Source organism: Macaca mulatta, chromosome 1, assembly GCF_049350105.2.
Source record: "Macaca mulatta isolate MMU2019108-1 chromosome 1, T2T-MMU8v2.0, whole genome shotgun sequence".
In the NCBI taxonomy this organism is placed as follows: Eukaryota; Metazoa; Chordata; class Mammalia; order Primates; family Cercopithecidae; genus Macaca; species Macaca mulatta.
In genome coordinates this window covers 203,030,645-203,052,581 of record NC_133406.1, presented here as the reverse complement: position 1 = coordinate 203,052,581, position 21,937 = coordinate 203,030,645, and the positions used below count along the sequence as shown (strand labels likewise).

The following is a 21,937-nucleotide window of genomic DNA, read 5'->3' as shown; positions in this document are numbered from 1 at the left end:
GATCAGACAGTAATAAGGCAAGGGAGTGGAGACAGGGAGTAGGTGGCTCAGGCTCTGATAAGTGCGTGGATGTGGTTTCTAGTCTTCAATGTTATATACAGCTAGCAGCCTCCACTCCATGTCTTTCCCAAATTCCAATTAAAACATAAAGACACAGTAAGAGTTGAAAACCTACACCCTCACCATAAACTAGTCTTGACAGCTGATCGCCAGAATGGGCGCTGGAGAGAAGAGTGGCACATTTCTACTTTGATTAAGCCAGTGGGACTAGATCAAAAAGTGCAATTGTAATGAATCCCCAGTCTACACTGCCCACAGAGTAGCATTGCCTCCCATTCTAAAAATAACTCGAAAAATCCTTTATTCCTCCATTCAGTGTCTGACCCTTTAAAAAAAAAAAAAAAAAAAAAAAAAAAAAACCAGGTCTTTGTCAAGTGGACAATGCACAGCCAGCACTCTACTGCAGAGCTGCTTTCGAGGAAGAGTGCTCTTCCCTATCCCCCAGGGGCGCTTCTCAGCCAAAATTCACTTTGAGATGGCAGCTCCCAGAAAAGACCTGAGCACAAAGGTGAGAGGAGTGATGAAGCATTCTAGGAGGTGGCAAAGTTCCTTGTGAATTCAGATAGGGGCAGAGATGGGGAAGGGAGGCTAGACATGTCAATTTTTGAGCTACATTTGTGGAAAGTATCAGATGGCCAGGATAGAGAGGATAGAGAGGTAGAAGATGGTTCCATTTCAGCTCCGAAGAGATAGTTAGATGAAAGCCTGATAAATCCTGCTAATGGAGTTAAAAACTAACACCCAGCACCTGCTCTCCAGCTGTAGCTTTGGGATAGGAATCAGCCAGCACCCAAGTGGGGCCAAAGTTGCAGCAGATACTATTGGAAACCTAGTCAACAGCCTTGTTCCCTTTCCTGCTAGTTGAGCTGAATTTTTGGTTCAGAGTCTGTCTCCCCTTAGGTGACTTGGGTAAATTCTGGTTGTTCTAAGACATTTGTGTGCACTCATTCCCTTTGCCAATGAATGGTTTAGGGTTGGGCTTACTGTCCAGTTCTGGCCAACAAAAGAAGTTAGCTGGAGACATGGGATTCAGAGAAGTTTCTTGCTTTTGAAAAGATACCTGCAAGGAAGAAACAGTTCTTTTTCTGCCCCTGAATGGTAAGGATGTGACGTCTGGAGCTGCTGCAGCCGCCTTGCTACCATGAGGGAACCAGCCTATGTGATAAGAATGGCAGAATGGACAGACAGAAAAAACCTGGGTCCTTGAGGACACTTTTGAGCTGCTGAATGAACCAAGCTCTAATTCTAGCCCTCTTATGTGAGCTAAGAAATCATTTAAGTTAAAGTCAGTTAGGGCCCAGCATTGTGGCTCATGCCTATAATCCCAGAGCTTTGAGAGGCATAGGTGGGGGTCTTGCTTGAGGCCAGGAGTTAGAGACCAGCCTGGGCAACATAGCAATACTCCATCTCTACAGAAAAATTTAAAAAGAAAAAGAGAGTTAGCTGGGCATGTTGGCACATGCCTGCAGTCCTAGCTACTTGGGAGACTCAGGTGGGAGGATCACCTGACCCCAGGAGTTCGAGGTTGCAGTGAGCCTATGATCATGCCACTGCACTCCAGCCTGAGTGACAGAGTAAGACCTTGTATCTAATAATAATAATATAATAATAATAAAATAAAATCAGACTGAGATTTATTGTTACTTGCAGCTGAAAACCTCATAACTAATTCAAAGGGCAATTCACGCATCTTTTTTGTTGTTGTTAACAAACACCAGCTATCTCCTTACTCAAGAACAAGTAAATAGAAAACACCAGAAATTGGATATATGAAAAAATATTTCAGAATAAGGGAATAGCAACATTATTCTGAAGACTCAGGAGAAGCAGATCTTGAAAAGTGATTTAATATGATAGAGAGTAAGTAAAACGCTCTGGCACTTTAAGAAGAAAGAAAACACAGTCTCCACCAACTAGGTACAGAAGGTCATAAGGAGAAAACAGGTGGAGAAGAAAAAGAAACAAGACGAGATGAGATGAAAATGGAGAAACTGAGAAGGCCTGGGTGAAGAAACTAAAAGTGCATCAGCAAAATTGAACTATTTAAAATAAAATTCATTACAAATACAAGGAATTTTAACAAAATCACAAGTAGAATGCAAAACGAACCCCTCTCAGTCTTCGGAACATCAAGTAAAAAATAAGGAGGAACTACAACACTAATAACTCGTGATGGTTTAACTGATGATTGTTTTACAATGGTGTAAAAACAATACAACCGTTCTGTTTTTGCACTTTCTTTTTTTTTTTTGAGACGGAGTCTCACTCTGTCGCCCGGGCTGGAGTACAGTGGCCGGATCTCAGCTCACTGCAAGCTCCGCCTCCCGGGTTCACGCCATTCTCCTGCCTCAGCCTCCCGAGTAGCTGGGACTACAGGCGCCCGCCACCTCGCCCGGCTAGTTTTTTCTATTTTTTTAGTAGAGACGGGGTTTCACTGTGTTAGCCAGGATGGTCTCGATCTCCTGGCCTCGTGATCCGCCCGTCTCGGCCTCCCAAAGTGCTGGGATTACAGGCTTGAGCCACCGCACCCGGCCTGTTTTTGCACTTTCAATACAGTATTCAATAAATTACGCGAGATACTCAATGTAAAATACTCATTGTAAAACAGGTGCTTTTGCCCACCTGTAGGCTAATGTAAGCGTTCTGAGCATGTTTAAAGAAGGCTAGGCTAAGGCATGATATTTGCCAGGCTAGGTGCATTAAAGGCATTTTCAACTTATAGTATTTTCAACCTATAATAAGCCTAATGGGACATAAGCCTGTCATTAAGTTGAGGAAGATCTGCATATAGATAGATAGATAGAGATATAGATATATAAAGAGAGAGAGGAAAACAACTACACTATAAAATAGTGCACATTGTTTTAAAGTAGCCATGAAATAGTTTAAAAATTTTTACCATGTACGAACCTCCATGAAGCACTACAATCAGCAACATAAAGATAAACAAAATAAAAGCAAGTCATCTGGAAATAAAAGCACATCCTCTAAAATAATTTGAGTCAAAACTACAACACTAAAACACAGAAATGTTAACCCTGGACTAAGCAATGGTTTCTTAGCGATGACACCAAAAGCACAAGCAATCAAGGAAAAAATAAATAAATTCGACTTCATCAAAATTAAAAGTTTTTGGCCAGGCACAGTGGTTCACGCCTGTAATCCTTTGGGAGGCTGAGGCGGGCGGATCACGAGGTCAGGAGTTCGAGATCAGCCTGGCCAACATAGTAAAACTCTGTCTCAACTAAAAATACAAAAAAAAATTAGCCGGGCATGGCAGTGTGTGCCTGTAATCCCAGCTACTCGGGAGGCTGAGGCAGGAGAATTGCTTGAACCCAGGAGGTGGAGGTTGCAGTGAGCCGAGATCGTGCCACTGCACTCTAGCCCATCTGAAAAAAAAAAAAGCTGGATGTGGTGGTGTGCACCTGTAGTCCCAGCTACTCCAGAGACTGAGGCAGGAGAATCGCTTGAACCCAGGAGGTGGAGGTTGCAGTGAGTTGAGATCACACCACTGCACTCCACCCTGGGCAACAGAGCAAGACTCCATCTTGGGGGAGAAAAAAAGAAGAAACTAAAAGATTTTGTGATTGAAAGGCTATTCACAATAAAGTGAAAGCCAAACCACAGAGTGGGAGAAAATATTCACAAATCACGTATCTGACAAAGTTTGTATGGGTTAAATTGTGTCTCTAAAAAAGATATGTTGAAGTCCCAACCACCACCCCCTCTTCTCAGAATGTGATCTTATTTTTACAGAGGTAATCAAGTTAAAATGAGGCCATTAGGGACCAGGCGCAGTGGCTCATGCCTGTAATCCCAGCACTTTGGGAGGCTGAGGCGGGTGGATCACGAGGTCAGGAGTTTGAGATCATCCTGGCTGACACGGTGAAGCCCTATCTCTACTAAAAATACAAAAAAATTAGCCGGGCACAGTGGCGGGCGTCTGTAGTCCCAGCTACTCAGGAGGCAGAGGCGGGAGAATGGCGTAAACCCGGGAAGCGGAGCTTGCAGTGAGCCAAGATCGTGCCACTGCACTCCAGCCTGGGCGACAGAGCGAGACTCTGTCTCAAAAAAAAAAAAAAAAAAATGAGACCATTAGGGTAGGCTCTAATCCAACATGACTGGCATCTTCATGAAAAGGAGAATTTGAACACAGAGAAAAACACCTAGAGAGATGATGATGTGAAGACACAGGGAAAAGACAGTCAAGTGACTAGAGTGATGCGTCTGCAAGCCAAGGAACACCAAGGATTGCCAGGAAACATGAGAAGCTGAAAGAGCAGGAAAAAGTCCTCCCCTAGAACCATCAGAGAGAGCATGGCCCTGATGACACCTAGATTTTGCAATATATTTGTTTTAGGCCAGCCAGTTTTTTGGCATCTTGTTACAGCAACCCTGGGAAACTAACACAAGGGTCTAGTGTCTCTAATACATATCTATAGTTATAATATCTTATAACTTAATGACAAAAAGAAAACCTACATAGGAAAAGATGTTCCATATCATTAGTTATTAGGGAAATGCAAATCAAAGCCACAATGAGATACCACCTCACATCTGGTAGGATGGCTACCGTTTAAAAGACAAACAATAACAAGTATTGGTGAGGAGGCGGAGAAACTTGGACGCTTGTACTTTGCAGGTAGGAATACAAAATGGTACAGCTGCTTTGAAAAAGTTGATAATTCCTCAAAAGTTTAAAAAGTTACTATATGTATTAGTCAGCTCAGGTTACCATAACAAGAAACCACAGACCTTTAATAACAAAGGTGGCTTTCAGGCCAGGCATGGTGGCTTACACCTGTAACGCCAGCATTTTGGGAGGCCAAGATAGGCAGATCACCTGAGGCCAGGAGTTTGAAACCAGCCTGGCCAACATGGGGAAACCCTGTCTCTACTAAAAACTACAAAAATTAGCCAGGCGTGGTGGCATGCACCTGTAATCCCAACTACTCGGCAAGCTGAGGCATGAGAATTGCTTGAACCTGGGAAGCGGAGGTTGCAGGGAGCTGAGATTGAACCATTATACTCCAGCCTGGGTGACAGAGGAAGACTGTCTCAAAAAATAAATAAATAAATAACAAAGGTGGCTTTCCTAACAAAAGCCACCTTTGGCTTTCATAGCAAAAATTTATTTTCTCACACTTCTGAAGGCCAGAAGTCCCAGGTCAAGAGGTCAGCAGATCTGTAATCTGGTGAGAGCTATTTTCCTGACCAGCCACCTTCCCACTGTATTCTCATGTGGCCTTTCCTCTGTGCACATACGGACAAAGAATGAATGAGCTGTGCTGTCTCTCCCTTTTCTTATAGAGATACCTCCTAACGGATTAGGGTCCACCCTTATATCTCATTTGACCTTAATTACCTCCTTAAAGGGACTCTCTCCAAATATAGTCACATTAGGGTTTAGGGTTTTAACACATTAATCAGAGGTAACATAATTCAGTCCATAACCATATGACTTAGCAATTCCACTCCTAGGTACCTAGCCATGAGAACTGAAAATATACATTTACGCAAAAACATACATTCATTAATGTATTATGAATACATTAATATTCATAATAGTATTATTCATAATAGCCAAAATGTAGAAACAGCCCAATGTCTATCAACTGATGAATGAATTAGCAAAACTGTGGTCTGTCCATGCAATGGAATGTCATTGAGCCATAAAAAGGAATGAAGTGACCGGACGCGGTGGCTCACGCCTGTAATCCCAGCACTTTGGGAGGCCAAGGCGGGCGGATCACAAGGTCAGGAGATGGAGACCATCCTGGTTAACACAGTGAAACCCCGTCTCTACTAAAAAAAAAAAAAATACAAAAAAACTAGCCGGGCGTGGTGGCGGGCTCCTGTAGTCCCAGCTACTCAGGAGGCTGAGGCAGGAGAATGGCATGAACCTGGGAGGTGGAGCTTGCAGTGAGCCAAGATCGCACCACCGCACTCCAGCCTGGGTGACAGAGCAAGACTCTGTCTCAAAAAAAAAAAAAAGGAATGAAGTACTGATACATGCTACAACATGAATGAACATTGAAACCATTATGCTAAGCGAAAGAAGCCAGACATGAAAGTTCACATATTGTATAATTCCATGTATTGAGATGCCAAGAATAGGCAAATCCATAGAAACAGAAAGGCTAGTTGTTACCAAGAGCTAGAGGAGGTGGATAGAATGGTGAGTGACTAATGGGTTTCCTTTCAGGGTGATGAAATGTTTTAGAATTAGATAGTACTTGTTGCACAACTATGTGAATATATGAAAAATCACTGAATTGTATATTTAAAAATGGTGAATTTTATGTTATATGAATTATACCTAAAAAAACCCTATAATACTAACAATGTGATAATATCATGTATCAAATGTATTGGAAGTGACAAAGCTATACTCAGAGGAAAACTCATAGTTTTAAAAAACTTAAACAAAAAATAACTAAGCACTGGACTTGCCTAGAAAAAGACTTCAGAGGTTGGGCGGGGTGGCTCACACCTGTTATCCCAAAACTTTGGGAGGCCAAGGCAGGTGGATTGCTTGAGTCCAGGAGTTCAAGACCGGTTTGGGCAACATAGTGAGACCCCATCTCTACAAAAAAATGCAACATTAGCCAGGCATAGTGATGCACACCTGTAATATCAGCTATTCGGGAGGCTGAGGCAGGAGAATCACTTGAACTCAGGAGGCAGAGATTGCAGTGAGCCAAGATCATGCCACTGCACTCCAGCATGGGTGACAGGCAGAGTGAAACTCTGTCTCAAAAAAAAAAAAAAAAAAAAAAGACTTCAGGAAAGCAGGATAGAGGTATTAATAAAGATAAAATCATAAAATATAGCCAGGCATGCTGACCTGCACCTGTACTCCCAGCTACTTGGGAGGCTGAGGAAGCAGAATCACTGGAACCTGGGAGCCGGAGGGTGCAATGAGCTGAGATCATGCCATTGGACTCCAGCCTGGGCAACAGAGTGAGACTCTATCTCAAAAAAAAAAAAAAAAAATCATAAAATAAGTGATGAAAATAAAGAACAATGGAATTGATAGGTTCAAGAGCTGACTCTGTGTCATAACCAATAAAATTAACTTCTGGCAAGGATAATTAAGAAAAAACAGAGAAATCACAAGCATGCAACAGGAAGAAAGAGAAAGTGTGGCCGGGAGCGGTGGCTCAAGCCTGTAATCCCAGCACTTAGGGAGGCCGAGACGGGCGGATCACGAGGTCAGGAGATCGAGACCGTCCTGGATAACACAGTGAAACCCCGTCTCTACTAAAAAATACAAAAAAATAGCCGGGCGAGGTGGCGGGCGCCTGTAGTCCCAGCTACTCGGGAGGCTGAGGCAGGAGAATGGCGTGAACCCGGGAGGCGGAGCTTGCAGTGAGCTGAGATCCGGCCACTGCACTCCAGCCTGGGCTACAGAGTGAGACTCCGTCTCAAAAAAAAAAAAAAAAAAAAGAGAAAGTGATGTTAACTCCAGGTACTGAAGAAATATATATACATTTCTAATAATAAATTAGAAAAAGAATGCCAAAACATTTTCTAGGAAAGCACAGATTTATAAAACTGATCAAGAAGAAGTTACAGTAAAGATTAAAAATATCAAACTGCCAGGCACGGTGCCTCACGCCTGTAATCCCAGCACTTTGGGAGGCCGAGGCGGGCAGATCACCTGAGGTCAGGAGTTCAAGACCAGCCTGATCAACATGGTGAAACCCCATGTTTACTAAAAACACAAAAATTAGCTGGGCGTGGTGGTGGGCGCCTGTAATCCCAGCTACTTGGGAGGCTGAGGCAGCAGAATCACTGGAACCTGGGAGGTGGAGGTTGCAGTGAACTGAGATGGTGATGGTACTCCAGCCTGGACGACAGAGTGAGGCTCCATCTAAAAAAATAAATAAATTAATTAAAAATAATAAATAAATAAATCAAACATTCTCTCCAAAAATGGCATAGAACCCAGAAAGTTTCCCAGGCAGTTTTTCATGCTTCAAGGAATATATAAATGTGTTATTAAAACTGTACCAGAGCAGAGAAAAAGAAGAAATTTTTCCCAATGTCTTTACCAAAGCCAGCATCACCATAGTGCCAAAACTTAACAAAGAACACATTACAAAACACTAATCTCTCTTAGAAATGCAGATGGAAAAAAAATCTTATGATATAAGCAAATGAACTCAGCAAAACATCCAAAGAATAATATACTCATATCTAGTAGGGTATAATCCAGGAGTGCAGAGAGTTCACATTGAAAAATCCATTAATAGAATTCATCATACTGACAGGTCAAAAAGGAAAAAAATTGGTCATATTGAAAATGCTTAAGAAGCATTTTATAAAATTAGCATCCATTTCTGATTTTAGAAAAGTTCACTGAAGCATTATATGGCCTAGGGGTTAAAGGCACAGGGCTTTGAGGTCAGACAGACCTGGGTTCCAAGACCAATCTAAGATGAGTTTCATTGCTTTTTTCTCTTTTTTTTTTTTTTTTTTTTTTTTTTTTAGGTGGAGTCTCGCTCTGTCGCCCAGGCTGGAGTACAGTGGCACGATCTCTGCTCTCTGCAACCTCCACCTCTGGGGTTCAAGCGATTCTCCTGCCTCAGCCTCCCCAGTAGCTAGGATTACAGGTGTGCACCACCACTCCTGGGTAATTTTTTTTTATTTTTAGAAACAGGGTTTTGCCATGTTGGCCAGGCTGGCTCGAACTTCTGACCTCAAATGATCCGCCTGCCTCAGCCTCCCAAAGTGCTGGGATTACAGGCGTGAACCACAGCACCCAACCCCATTTCAATGAATTAATGTAGAAAATCATATTGCACAGTGACAAACACAGCGACACTCATTCAGTGGAAGCTTAGTATTCTTATTGAGCACATGGAAATAGAAGAGTATTTCCTTAACAAGGCTTCTAAATCTATCTGTGTCAAAACAGTTAAGATTGTTAATATAAAATGCCAGATAAAAGTATTACATATACCATCATGCATTGCTAAATGATGGGAAGATGTTCTGAGAAATGTGTTGTTAGGTGATTTCATTGTTGTACAAACATCAAAGTGTACGTACACAAACCTAGACAGCATAGCCTATGACACACCTAGGCTACAACCTGTACAGCCTGGGTGACAGCATGTGACTGTACTGAATACTTCAGGCAATTGTGACAGAAAGTACTAAGTGACAGGAGTCTTTCAGCTCTTTTATAATCTTACAGGACCACCATCATATATGCCATCCATTGTTGACCAAAATGTCTTCATATGGTGCATGAGTGTATTAAAACAAAAGGGATTTTATAGGTAGATAGTTACAAATATGAATACAGAGATCAAGATAGGAAAAATTTTCTGGAAGTATATACTCTAAGATATTAATAGTTGTTTATATCTACGTAATAAGATTATGGAGTTTTTTTCTTTTCTATACTGAATTTTTAAAAATATGATCCTTTTGTAGTTCGTAAATGTGATGATTGGGGATTCACACTCGTGTGAGATGTGTCACCCTCAAACCTTTTCACGTCGGCAAAATACTCATCTGACATGAAAGAAAGATGGAAAAAAAGAATTTTTAAAAATGTAAATGCAATAGCAAACATTAAATCACAATAGAGACAGTAAAAAACAGCACTGTTTCAGAAACCCAGACAAGCTGGGAAATCTCCAAAAGGCAGTGGAAATGGATTAAGAGCTCAAAATGATAAGGGAAGTGAAGTGACAAGATTTGAGAATCAGAAAATGAATGTACAACCTAAGGCTTAGAGATATTTTTAAGAGATATATTTGAGCTATCAGAAGTTCTAGTCAAAGCAATGGCTGAATAACTTTTTTTTTTTTTTTTTTTAAGAGACATGGTCTGGCTCTGTCACCCAGGCTGGAGTGCAGTGGCACAATTATCACTTGCTGCAGCCTCAAACTCCTGGGCTCAACTGATCCTCCTGCTTCACCCTCCTGAGCAGCTGGGACTACAGGCACATATCACCATGCCTGGCTAATTTTTAACATTTTTTTGTAGAGACAGGGTCTCACTATGTTGCTCCTGGCCTCAGGCTCCCAAAGTGCTGAGACTACCGGAATGAGCCACTGTTCCTGGCCTGAAGAAAACTTCACCCGAAAAAAAAAAAAAGTTGTGCAAATAAAAAGGTTTACTCAATCAAAAGAAATCCATATTGGTGGCCGGGCTCGGTGGCTCATGCCCGTAATCCCAGCACTTTGGGAGGCCGACGCAGGCGGATCACGAAGTCAGGATATCGAGACCATCCTGGCTAACATGGTGAAACCCCGTCTCTACTAAAAACACAAAAAACTAGTCCTAAAAATACAAAAAACTAGCCGGGCATGGCGGTGTGCACCTGTAGTCCCAGCTACTTGGGAGACTGAGGCAGGAGAATGGTGTGAACCCGGGAGGCGGAGCTTGTAGTGAGCTGAGATGGCGCCACTGCACTCCAGCCTGGGTGAGAGAGCAAGACTCAGTCTCAAAAAAAAAAAAAAAAAAAGAAAAAGAAAAAGAAAAGAAATCCATATTGGTTAAATGATTATTTTCGGCCAGGCACGTGGTGGCTTATGCCTGTAATCCCAGCAGTTTGGGAGGCAGAGGCGGGCAGATGACTTGAGGTCAAGAGTTTGACACCGGCATGGCCAACATGGTGAAACCCCATCTCTACTAAAAATACAAAACTTAGCTGGGTGTGGTGGTGCACACCTGTAATCCCAGTTACTCGGGAGGCTGAGGCAGGAGAATCGCTTGAACCCGGGAGCCAGAGGTTGCTGTGAGCTGTGATCACACCACCACACTCCAGCCTGGGTTACAAGAGCGAAACTCCATTTCAAAAAAAAAAAAAAAAAAGTTTGGCTGGGCGCACAGTGGCTCACGTCTGTAATCCCAGCACTTTGGGAGACTGAGGCGGGCAGATCATGAGGTTGAGAGATCGAGACCATCCTGGTCAACATGGTGAAACCCCGTCTTTACTAAAAAATACAAAAATTAGCTGGGTGTGGTGGTATGCACCTGTAGTTCCAGCTACTCGGGAGACTGAGGCAAGAGAATCACTTGAACCCGGGAGGCAGAGGTTGCAGTGAATCGAGATTGTGCCACTGCACTCCAGCCTGTCGACAGAGCAAGACTCTGTCTCAAAAAAAAAAAAAGTTTATATTCAACAGTAAGTTAAGTAGGTTAAAGAATTACTCTAACATCCGTGTGCATACGTGTATATGTCATATGTCCAAGTTACGTAGAAAAGAATGAAAGTAACCCTGGCCTCAGACTTCTCCTTGGCAACACCACTACCAGAAGACAGAGCGGGATCACAGAAAGCAGGGATGCAGGGTGACAGGCTGATCCTATAGCCTCGATTAGGAAGAGAATCGGAAACCATACCACTCGCTTATCTTTCTTGTAAAGAATACAAGCATACTTGAAGGTCCACCCCAGCTGAGAAGCGAATCAAAAGAAACTGTCAGGAATGAAGGCATGGTGTAAAAAGGTTGTAGGTCTTCACTTATTCACCTCATGTCCAGACTCAGAGATGTGTTAGCTGGTGGGTTCCATCGCCCCTACAGCCTAACTCTACAAGCTTCCTTGCCCTTTCCCGGGACCAGGAAAGGAGGTGGCCGATGCAGCAAAACCATGCAGAGGCCAAGTGGTGGAGGTAAGGGACACAGGACGGGATCCTGCTTCCCGAGACAGAGGGAAGGAAGTAAATTCGGCTTCCTACTGACATTTTTTAAAGGGAAGTTAAGAGATTAAGGGACTTTCCACCTCTTTTTCCCTGAGAAATCAGCGGCAAGGCCAACTGCAGGGCTGTGAGAGGGACAGAGGCTTTGTGCAAGGCGTCCAGGAGACAAGCGAGCGCCCAGCGGCTTCCCGCAGACGCACAGAACGCGCGTCTCCCCTCTGGTCCGGTAGTAAGGGGACGCCTGCATCCTCAGTCCCTCTCGCACACTGGGGAGGGCGACTGACGCTGGGGCGTCCGGGGGGTGACTTTGTGTCCTGGAGAGGGGCGGGTGCGTGTACAGAGGTGGCTTCTCTGGGGCGGGTGGGTGGGGCTCCTGCTAGACCGACCGGGTGGCCCCGAAAGGGCGCGGGGACCTCAGGGTGGGGGGCGCGGGCGGCCTTACCCCCGGGCCCGGTGGAGACGGTGACCTGCGCGTAGGTGGCTCCCGCGGCGGCCGCCGGGCCCGAGACGCCGTTGAGTGCGGCCACGCGCACAGTGTAGCGCGCTCCGGGCCGCAGGTGCAGCAGCGTGGCGGCTCGCTCCCGCAGCCCGGCCTGGCGCGGTACGAAGGCCACGCGCGGCCCGCACGGCTCGCACGCGCCCGCCGGGCCCTCGCGGCCGCAGCGCAGGCACAGCAGCGAGTAGGTGACGTCCGAGCGGCCTCCCGAGTCGGCCGGCGGCAGCCAGCGCAGTCGCAGCGCCAGCGGCGAGCGGCTCAGGCTGTACTGCAGGTCCCGCGGCGCCGACGGCGGCCCTGAGGCGGCACAGGGGCGGGGCGGTCAGGGCGGGGCGTGGGTGCCCGTGACGGGGCGGAATGCACGAGGGGGGCGGGGGCTGGTCCACCCCCCGTGAGGCAGGAGAAGCAGGGGCGCGAGGGTCAGTCGGGGAGGAGGGAACGGGGCCGTTCATCAAGGGACTGGGTGGATGAGGGGGGACGGGAGACGGGAGGGACAGTGGCGTGGGGTCTGTCAGGGAGGAGGGTAGAAGGGACGACCAGTGAAGGAACAGGGATGGATGAGCGGCAATGGGCTGTGGGAGCCAGTGAGTAGAGGGGATAGGACAGGGGTGAGGGGTCTGGGGTGGGAGGAATGGGGGCGTGGGTTCAGTCAAGGACATTGGAACAGACATGGTCAGTCAGTGAGGGGTCGAGGGCAGATGAGCCCGGGGCGAGCGGGAGCAGGGGCTCGCCCCTCCCCCAGGGAAGGGTCGGGGATGGGGGCGTGGGATCCCTTGGGAGGTTGGAATGTGAGAGTGGTGGGGCGGTTGGTGAGGATTTGGGAGGAGGTTAGTGAGGAGCGGAGGATGGGAGCATGGGGACCAAGAACCAATGGTGCGAAGGAAGGTCGGGAGCCCCCCTTTCGGCTGGAGGGTAGGCAGGGTGAGGAGAGGGCGGCGGAGGGGCGCTCTCCTCAGTGATCCACCAGGCATCCTAACCCCATCCTCCGTCTGGACTCTCGCAGTTGTTCTGGTTCTTCTCATCAAAGGCCCTGGCCCCCAGGGCGCGCCCAGGCTCCGCTCCCCATACCCCGCCTTCCGGGCGCTGGCCCCCATGTCCGCCCTCCTAGGCCCCAGTGCGGAACCCCTGCCTTCACCACCACCTGGATCAGGCCTTCCTCCTTGGCCACCCCCCAACCCACCCTCCGCAGTGCAGCCTGGAGGGGGACTCACGGGTGCAGGAAGCAGAGGGCGGGTCGGTGGGCGAGCGAGCATAGCTGTCCTGGCACACGCAGAAGGTGGAGGCGTTTTCCAGGGCCCGGCTGTGCTCTGGGCACGGTGAGCAGAGGGGCCGCCGCGGGGACACCTTGTAAAACCCTGGGGGACAGGCTGCAGGGCATGGCTGGTGAGAAGAGGGGGCTCCTCCACAGTTTCTCCCCACTTTCCTGACTGGCCTGGTTAGGGCAGCGTTTATCTCCTCAAATTGCGATAGAAAAACAGGGAACTCAGCCACTCCAGTCAGCACTGCCCCGTGGAGTGACTCCTGAACAACCCATTTCCTACCCTTAGAAAATGCTCAGTGTGTTCGGAATGCTTTGCAACATTTTACTTTCAGCCGGTCGCGGTGGTCACTCCTGTATTCCCAGCACTTTGGAAGGCCAAAGCCGGAGGATCACTTGAGCCCAGGAGTCGGAGACCAGCCTGGACAACATGGCCAAACCCTGTCTCTATGTATTATTTTTTAAATTACGTCTATTAATGCATTGAATCCTCACAACCATCTGTGAGGTTATATACTTTATCCTCTTTTTATTTTATTTATTTATTTATTTTTGAGTCTCCTATCACCCAGGCTGGAGTTCAGTGGCCGAATCTCCACTCACTGCAACTTCCACCTCCCAGGTTTAAGCGATTCTTCTGCCTCAGCCTCCTGAGTAGCTGGGATTACAAGCGTGCACCACCATGCCTGGCTACTTTTTTTGTATTTTTAGCAGAGATGGAGTTTCACCATGCTGACCAGGCTGATCTCGAATTTCTGGCCTCAAGCGATCTGCCCACCTTGGCCTCCCAAAATGTTGAAATTGCAGGTATGAGCCACTGTGCCTGGCCCTTTATCCCCTTTTAAAAATGAGGGAGCTAACGCTAGGAGAGGTGAAGTTGCCTACAGCTACTGTCCCACAGCCTGTGGGATTCCAACCCAAGCCCACATCACACCACCCTCAGGACCACTGGAAGAAAATGAGTAAAATTCTGCAGTCCTGCTGTGAGGAAGAGAGGGGAGGAGAGGTGCCCCAAGAGCTGTTCCACAGTTACCCAGGGACAAACACACAAGCACGCATACACACACACACACACACACACACACACACACACACACACACCCTCCCACCACCACAGTTAGTGCGTCATAAATTCCCAACTGAAAGTAAAGCCAACCAGGTGGAGGGGGGTGGGTAGAGAGAGAAGGGCCAGTAAAAGTTCCCTCGACCATGAGTCAGACCTAGTTCCAGTCTTGACACCTACTCAGTTTGCTTCTCTCACTTCTCAGAACACAGGTTGTTAAGATCACAAGTGTTTCTACCTGAACAACCTGGGTTTGTAGCTGAGTCACACCACTTATTTGCTGTGTGGCCTTGAGCACATCAGTTGACCCCTCTGAGCCTTGTGTTGAGTACCTACCTCAAAAAGGTTGTTGGAGGATTGAGATAAAACATGTGAACTACCTAGCCCAGTACCAACCACATTTTCACAATAATGGTAGTAATTACTGTTCCTCCCCCACAGGCCTTAAGTGATAACTGCTAAACACCCACTTTAAACAAATTTCTCACCAGCTGGGCCAGGTGGCTCCCGGCCCTACCTCTCAGAGCTTGGGTGGTCCTCACCTTGTTCCCTGGCCCTGTCCTCTAGTCTAGCTGGCTGCTCTCCAGCTCCAAGAAGACGCAGTACAACAGAAAGGGTGCAGGCTAGCCCTTGGGAAGAACTTTCCGCCTGTGTGGCAGAAGAGGGGAGGGGACTAGGATTTCCACTGTCTGGAAGGCATAGGTTTGAGAGGGTCCATCTCGCTCAGAGTTCTGGGCAACACAACTCTGGGGAGGGGCTTGGCAGCCCAGGAGCCTTCAGAAGCCTCCTCTGCCTGCAGAACAGAGCAAGGGCCAACTATCCCTGTGGTCTGGTGGGTAGCAGAGACCCAGGCTGGGACTTGGAAAGCTTGGGTTCTAGTGTTGGCTGGGCCACTCCTTGTGCCTCTCTGGCCTCAAGGAAGCATTGGTCAAATAGGAATAATAACCATGCCCTGCCCACCTCTGTTGTGAAATAGGAGAGCAAGTGAGAGCCTAGATAAATGATCTGTTCACAGGGTTTCACAGCAAAAGGGGAAGAATGCTGGAGGCTCCCTCCCCACAAGTGTATGAGGGTGGCTGCTGTGCTAGAGGTGGGTGGGCCCATCAGTGACCACAGTGGTATCTCTGCTGTGTGAGGCTCTGCTTAGAAGGAGTTTGTGCTGAAGAGCAGACTCAGGGATTCCTGACTGCCAGCCCCTCCCTCTCTTCAAGGTCAGAACTTCAGAGATAATGTAGCTCAGCTCCCACTGGCCTGGTCCTCCGGCAGCTTCCCAGCAGTAGCCACAGTCTTTGTCACATACTTTATCATGAGGCACTCACCCGCTTCTGAGGCCGCCTTTGTTGAACAATGCTGGCAGAAAGTGCCTCTTAGGATGAGCCCACATTAGCTTCCCTGTCTGTAATGCCCCTTGTGCCACCCCATCACAGGGGCTCATTGTGCCCTATGGAGCCTTAGAGAACATATCTGCTTAGGTCCCTTGGCTCCAAGGCAATCCCACTAAGTTGTTTTCTGTTTGTTTGTTTGTTTGTTTGTGGCAGGGTCTTGCTCTGTTGCCCAGACTGGAGTACAGTGGCACAATCATAGCTCACTACAGCCCCCACCTCCTGGGGCCAAGCAATCCTCCCACCACAGCTTCCCAAGTAGCTGGAACCACAGGCATGCTGTGCCACCATGCCTGGCTAATTTTTTTGTGTGTAGAGATGGGGTCTCCCTGTGTTTCCCAGGCTGATCTTGAACTCCTAGCTCAAGCGATCCTCCTGCCTTGGGCTCCCAAATTGCTGGGATTACAGGTGTGAGCCACTGCACCTGGCCTTAGCAGAGAATTAAAGATACTGGTTACATGCCCTGATTTTTTTCCCCCAAAGCAAACCCCAGTTCTTTCACTAATTTCTCTAGTGGCTAACAGAGGGAGAACAAAAGTCAAGGTCACTAAAGAGAAACAAAAAGTGGAAAAGAACATCTTAGCTCTGTTTACCCCTTATCCATCTACTTTTAGAGGGGAGCCCGTGTTAGCTGCAGAAGGCACTTGGAAGGCCTTAACTTTCTAAATACAAATCCAATCATTTCTCTTCCCTTCCTAATATCCTCCAACAGCTCCCCACTGCCAACCACTCTACCCATGGTACACTGAGCTCATCCTTTCACATCTCTGGGTCTTGTTCTATAACTCCTTATATCCCTTTTCTCCTGGCAAACTTCTATACTTCTCCAAACCCCAGTTCAAATAACATCTCCCTTGTGAAGCTTTCCTTGGCATTGTCCCCAGCTGCCCACTCCCCAAGGCAGAGCTGAGGCCATTACAAGTGGCCTTTTTCTGGTCTCATCAGACATGGATTGGATTCCTGAGTCTCTTTGTCTCTCTCTCTCTTTCTCCCTCATTTCCCAGAGAAACCTCCTCCTCTCACTCCTGACCCATTCATTCAGCAAATAGTTTTTAGCGTCTATTAGGTAGGCTCTATAGATACACAGCAATGAATAAAACAGACAAGGACCTTACTGTCCGTTTGTACAGATGCCCTCCCTCCCACCTTATAGGGAGAGCGGATGCCATCAGTCGGTAATTCCCTCAACATCTGCCCATCAAAACACACAAATGCCCCCATCCGCAACCATCTCCCATCTCCTCCTCCTTTTCAGTCCTAGAGGAGGGAATGAGCCACCTCCTGTTGAAGGCCAGCCCCTCTGTCTCCACCCTGGATCTCTCCCTTTAACCTCATCGAAGACTACATTCCATCAGTCGTCTCCCCTCTTGGTAGTGAAGCAGTAAAAAGTGTTCCCTTTTGGGTGCAGGCAATAAGGGCACAAAATAAAGAGTGTGTAAAAACAATAATAAAACTGACTAAAATCTGGCCTGCTTTTTATTAGCAACATGCACCAGCAATTCTAGCCCACATCAGTAATAAAATACTCCTGTCTCCTGGGACTGGGATGGGGATATGCCCATATACACACTTGGTACCCCAGTGGCTCTTTGTCCTTCAGCATACAAACAAGTCTCTCCCATCTATAATAAAACTCCTCTCTCAACCCAATGTTCTCCTTGAGATACCTCCTCTTCTCCTAATTCAAATCCAGGCTTCTAGACTCCCTGACTCAAGCTCTTCAACTTCCTTCATCCCTCAGTCTACTGCAACCTGGTCTCTCTGTCCATCACTCAGCTGCAATTGCTCTCACCAAGGCCACCAACTGGGCACTTTCTAACCCTCAACTTACCTGACTGCTTCCCAACTCTGTAGGCCATTCCTTCCTGGACACCTCTATCTCTCTTGGCTATCATAATATCACACTGTCCTGGTTCTCCTCCATACTCTGACCACTCCCTCTTAGCCTTTTTAATGGGCTCTGTATTTTCTACCTGTCCTTAATATTGCTATTCTATGAGTCTTCATTGTTGGCCCTCTTGGCTTCTTACCCCACACATTCTGCCTGGTCTGTCCCAACCACACCCACAGCTTCAAGTACTGTCTCTCTCTTGCTGAGCTCCAGACCCACTTTCTAGCTACCTCCACTGGAATGCACCATGGACATCATAAATATGATGTGTCTATCCGTGTCCTGTGTTCTGTACCCCAGTGAATTATCCCTCTGTCCATTCAATCCCCAGTAGCATGTAAGTCAAAGTGGACTCCTTTCTCCTCCTGTAACACATGGTCACTAAGTGCTGTAGCTGCTAACTCATGATCCCATCTATCCTCATCTCTCAATGATCTCTGCTACTATCTTAGTTCAGCCCTTGTGCTCTTTCTCCTGCACTATTGCACCATCTTCCTTCTTCATCTTCTGGCTCCCAATCATTCCCTCTTCAATCCTTTCTTTGCAATTGCAGCTTGAGTGATATTTTGAAAATACAAATCTGAGCATGTCAGATCCCTGCTTCAAATCCTCCCCATTGGCCTAAAGCATAAAGTCTAAGCTCTTTATCCCAACATTCAAGGCCCTTCACGATTTCCCCCTGCTCCTCTCATCCCCAACACTTCACTCCCATACCCCCACATGCCCTCTGCTCTAACCACATTTAGTTACATAGGCCCAGGCATGCTGTGTTCCTTCCTGCCTCCATGCTTCTGCATGCAATTGCTAAGCTTAGAATGCTCTAGGCTGCCTGGGAAAAAGGACCTTCTCACCTTCCCTGGGAAGTCTTCTCTGGGAGGCCTTCTCCATGCTTAGAATTAGGTTCTCCCTTCCATGCTTCCTTAGCTCTCTGTTTATGTATCACACCCTGTAGTAGCCACTTTTTCACCCAATGCATTTTCACTGAACACCTACCATATGGCTTATCCTGTTATGGATGCTGGGGCTGCTGACACTAGGAAGGCCCAGTGCCTGAGCTCAAGAAGTTCCTAAACTAGTGTGTGGTCCTTGTAGTCCCACCTACTCAGGAGGCTGAGGCAGAAGGAATGCTTGAACCCAAAAACTCAAGGCTGTAATGCACTATGATCATGCCTATGAATAGCTGCTACACTCAAGCCCAGGCAACATAGACAGACCCCCATCTCTAAAAAAATAAAAGAAGGTCTTAATCTAGTGATGAAAACACACATAAGTAGATCACTGCATACCATGGGGTAAGTACAGAAATAGTTTTCAGTGAATACTGGGGAGTACAGAGGTGGATCCTAACTATATCTGGGGAGCTCAGGAAGGTTCATGCCTCCCAGTCTTTCACTAAATTACAATTTCTGCAGAGAGGAGATGGTGGCATTCATCTATATACATATAATAAGCCCTCAATAAATGCAGCTGGCACATCCTCAATTCATATTGGATGGATGATTGAACAAAGGGATGAGAGCAAATTTAGTCACTTCCTCCCGTCTTCCCACCACTCTGTGTATCCCTCTGTTATAGCATATATTTACCCTCTTGTGATTTTTAAATTTTTGCGTCTCTCCATCTAGACTGTGAACTTCTTGAGAGCTGGGACTATGTCTGACTCATTTCTGTTGCCCTGGCACCCAGAAAAGGACATGGTTTAGAAAAAGCATACCTTGATCTTTCTATATTAAGTATACACATTCATAACCCCATCCTCACCCTCTGGGTCCAAAGCCACAGGCAGGAGAGAGAATGAGAGGTCTGTTCCTAATGCCCCCACCAGCCTAAGAACCCAGCAAAACCCTCAACATGAAGGATCTCCCCCAGGGAGCACACTGATTGTAGTTCAGAGAGTGGGATGTGATCTTAGTAACCATCTAGTGCAACCTCCCAATCCCTCTCTCCAGCATAAAAATCCCCCTGCCAGTCTCTAACTCCAAGTATGTGGTCCGTGACTGGGATATTCCTCTCTGTATGCTACCAATCCCACTAGTCTGAAGCTTGGGCTGTTGTAGAGTTCTTCCTTATGCACAGGGGAGACCGCATGGTGTCATACAAAGAATGTGAGAGTTGGGCAAGCCTGAATTCAAGTCCTAACTCCCCATTTCCTAACTTTGCAAGTGAGGTACTAATCCCTCTGAGGCTCTGTTTCTTCATCTGTGAAATAGAGATAAGAATGACTTCCTTGGCCAGGCGCCGTGGCTCACGCCTGTAATTCCAGCACTTTGGGAGGCTGAGACGGGCAGATCACGAGGTCAGGAGATCGAGACCATTCTGGCTAACACGATGAAACCCCGTCTCTACTAAAAAATACAAAAAAAATTAGCCTGGCATGGTGGCGGGCGCCTGTAGTCCCAGCTACTCCGGAAGCTGAGGCAGGAGAATGGCATGAACCCGGGAGGCAGAGCTTGCAGTGAGCCGAGATCGCGCCACTGCACTCCAGCCTGGGCGACAGAGCAAGACTCCGTCTCAAAAAAAAAAAAAAAAAAAAAAAAAAAGAATGACTTCTTTTAGGCTGGGCGAGGTGGCTCATGCCTGTAATCCCTGCACTCTGGGAGGCCTAGGTAGGTGGATCACTTGAGGTCAGGAGTTTGAGACCAGCCTGGCCAACATGGTGAAACCCGGTCTCTACTAAAAATACAAAAATTAGCTGGGCATGGTGATATATGCCTGTAATCCCAGCTACTCAGGAGGCTGAGGCAGGAGAATCGCTTGAACCCAGGAGGTGGAAGTTGCAGTTAGCCAAGATCAGGCCAGTGCACTCCAGCCTGGGTGACAGAGCAAGAGAGACTCAGTATCAAAAAAAAAAAAAAAAAAAAAAAAAGACTTCCTTTATTGCCATGAAAATAAACGAGAAGGCCTGTGTGAGGTGCCTAAGATATAGGTCCCTAATGCCTCCTTAGCTAGTCAATTTCACCTCCTAGTACGTTCACTCATTGGCCCTGACTGGACCCACTGGAAACTCCACAAACTTCAGGGCTTTCCTTGCGCTCCAGAGTCCAAGGCTTCTCACTGCATCCCGACCCCACCCCCGCCTCTCCTCATCTAGGGCACACTCTCTCTCAATTGCCACCTACGCTCTACACTCCCACCCCACGGCCCCCAACCGGCTGGATACCTTCGCAGATGTCACCACGCTCCTGGAATCCCGCGCTGCAGCTGCAGCGGCCCACAGGCACCAGCCACTCGCCGTCAGCGCCGCAGTGCATGCGTGGGGGGCTGCCAGGCTCCCCTTCCGAGTGCGCCACGCACGTTCCGGGCACTTCCACCAGTGTGGAGAAGGCGCTCTCGGCTGCGGTGGCTGGGAACGCGGCCAGGCCCCGCACAGTGGCACGGCACTGCTTGTAGTAGACGCGTACGGAGACAAGCGCCACGCATGCGCCCACGTCCTGAAAGGCCAGGTGGAAACCCCGCCGGCTGAGTGGGCCGATCTCGCGCACCTCTGTGTTCAGCTTCATCTTGCGCTCACCCAGGTCGCCCTGCGTGAAACTCTCGTCCGCTGCGATCGTGTCGATTTTGCGGGGCCGGCTGCCGCCTAGGCGGGGACGCCCGCGGCCCAGGTCGGCCTCAGTTTCCAGGTAGTAGACGTTGAAGGTCTCCTTGCAGGTGCCTGCGGCGCCAGGGATGCTGCTGCAGTCACGGAGTGTGAACTGCAGCTCCACGAAGATGCGCTGCCCGCGGCCGCGGCTGATCCAGCCAGTCTGCAGCCAGTTGTCTTGGTTGGGCTCCAGCACATTGCACACTTGGTATGTGCGGATGGGACGGTCGTGTTCATCCACACCACTGATCTCCTCCCACTGGGGACAAGAATAAAGGGGTGGGCAGCCCAGAGCCAACGTGCTTCCAGGAGGTGGAGCGCTAGCAGTGACTCCTGACTTCTCTCTCACCACCATGCACACCCCGGAAATTCCCCGGAAATTGTAAGATGCAGCGCTGGGAGAAACTTTGGAAACAAATGATCCCAATCCTTATTTTTATAGATGGGGAAACTAAGGCCCCAGAGTGACAGCGATTTGACCAGGTATGCACATCAAGTTAGTGGTGGAGCTAGGAATGGTGCCTGTAGTCTCCTGACTCTCC

At 47.8% G+C, this 21,937-nt stretch overlaps 1 protein-coding gene and 1 non-coding gene across 3 annotated transcripts in view; one reads left to right on the top strand and one right to left on the bottom strand.

Annotated features, from left to right (window-relative positions):
• EPHA10 (EPH receptor A10) overlaps positions 1–21,937 on the bottom strand; it is a 50,358-nt gene that overhangs the window by 25,663 nt on the left and 2,758 nt on the right. For both annotated transcript variants that reach the window (XM_077963053.1, XM_015135730.3), the window contains exons 3-5: positions 20,976–21,654; positions 13,433–13,588; positions 12,168–12,518 (exon numbers count right to left, since the gene is read on the bottom strand). In XM_077963053.1, coding sequence (XP_077819179.1) covers positions 12,168–12,518; positions 13,433–13,588; positions 20,976–21,654 — 1,186 coding nt within the window. The remainder of the gene's footprint in view (positions 1–12,167; positions 12,519–13,432; positions 13,589–20,975; positions 21,655–21,937) is intronic.
• LOC114675387 (small nucleolar RNA U13) lies at positions 9,496–9,594 on the top strand. The gene has a single exon (XR_003726425.2). It is a non-coding gene; the product is annotated as a small nucleolar RNA U13 (small nucleolar RNA).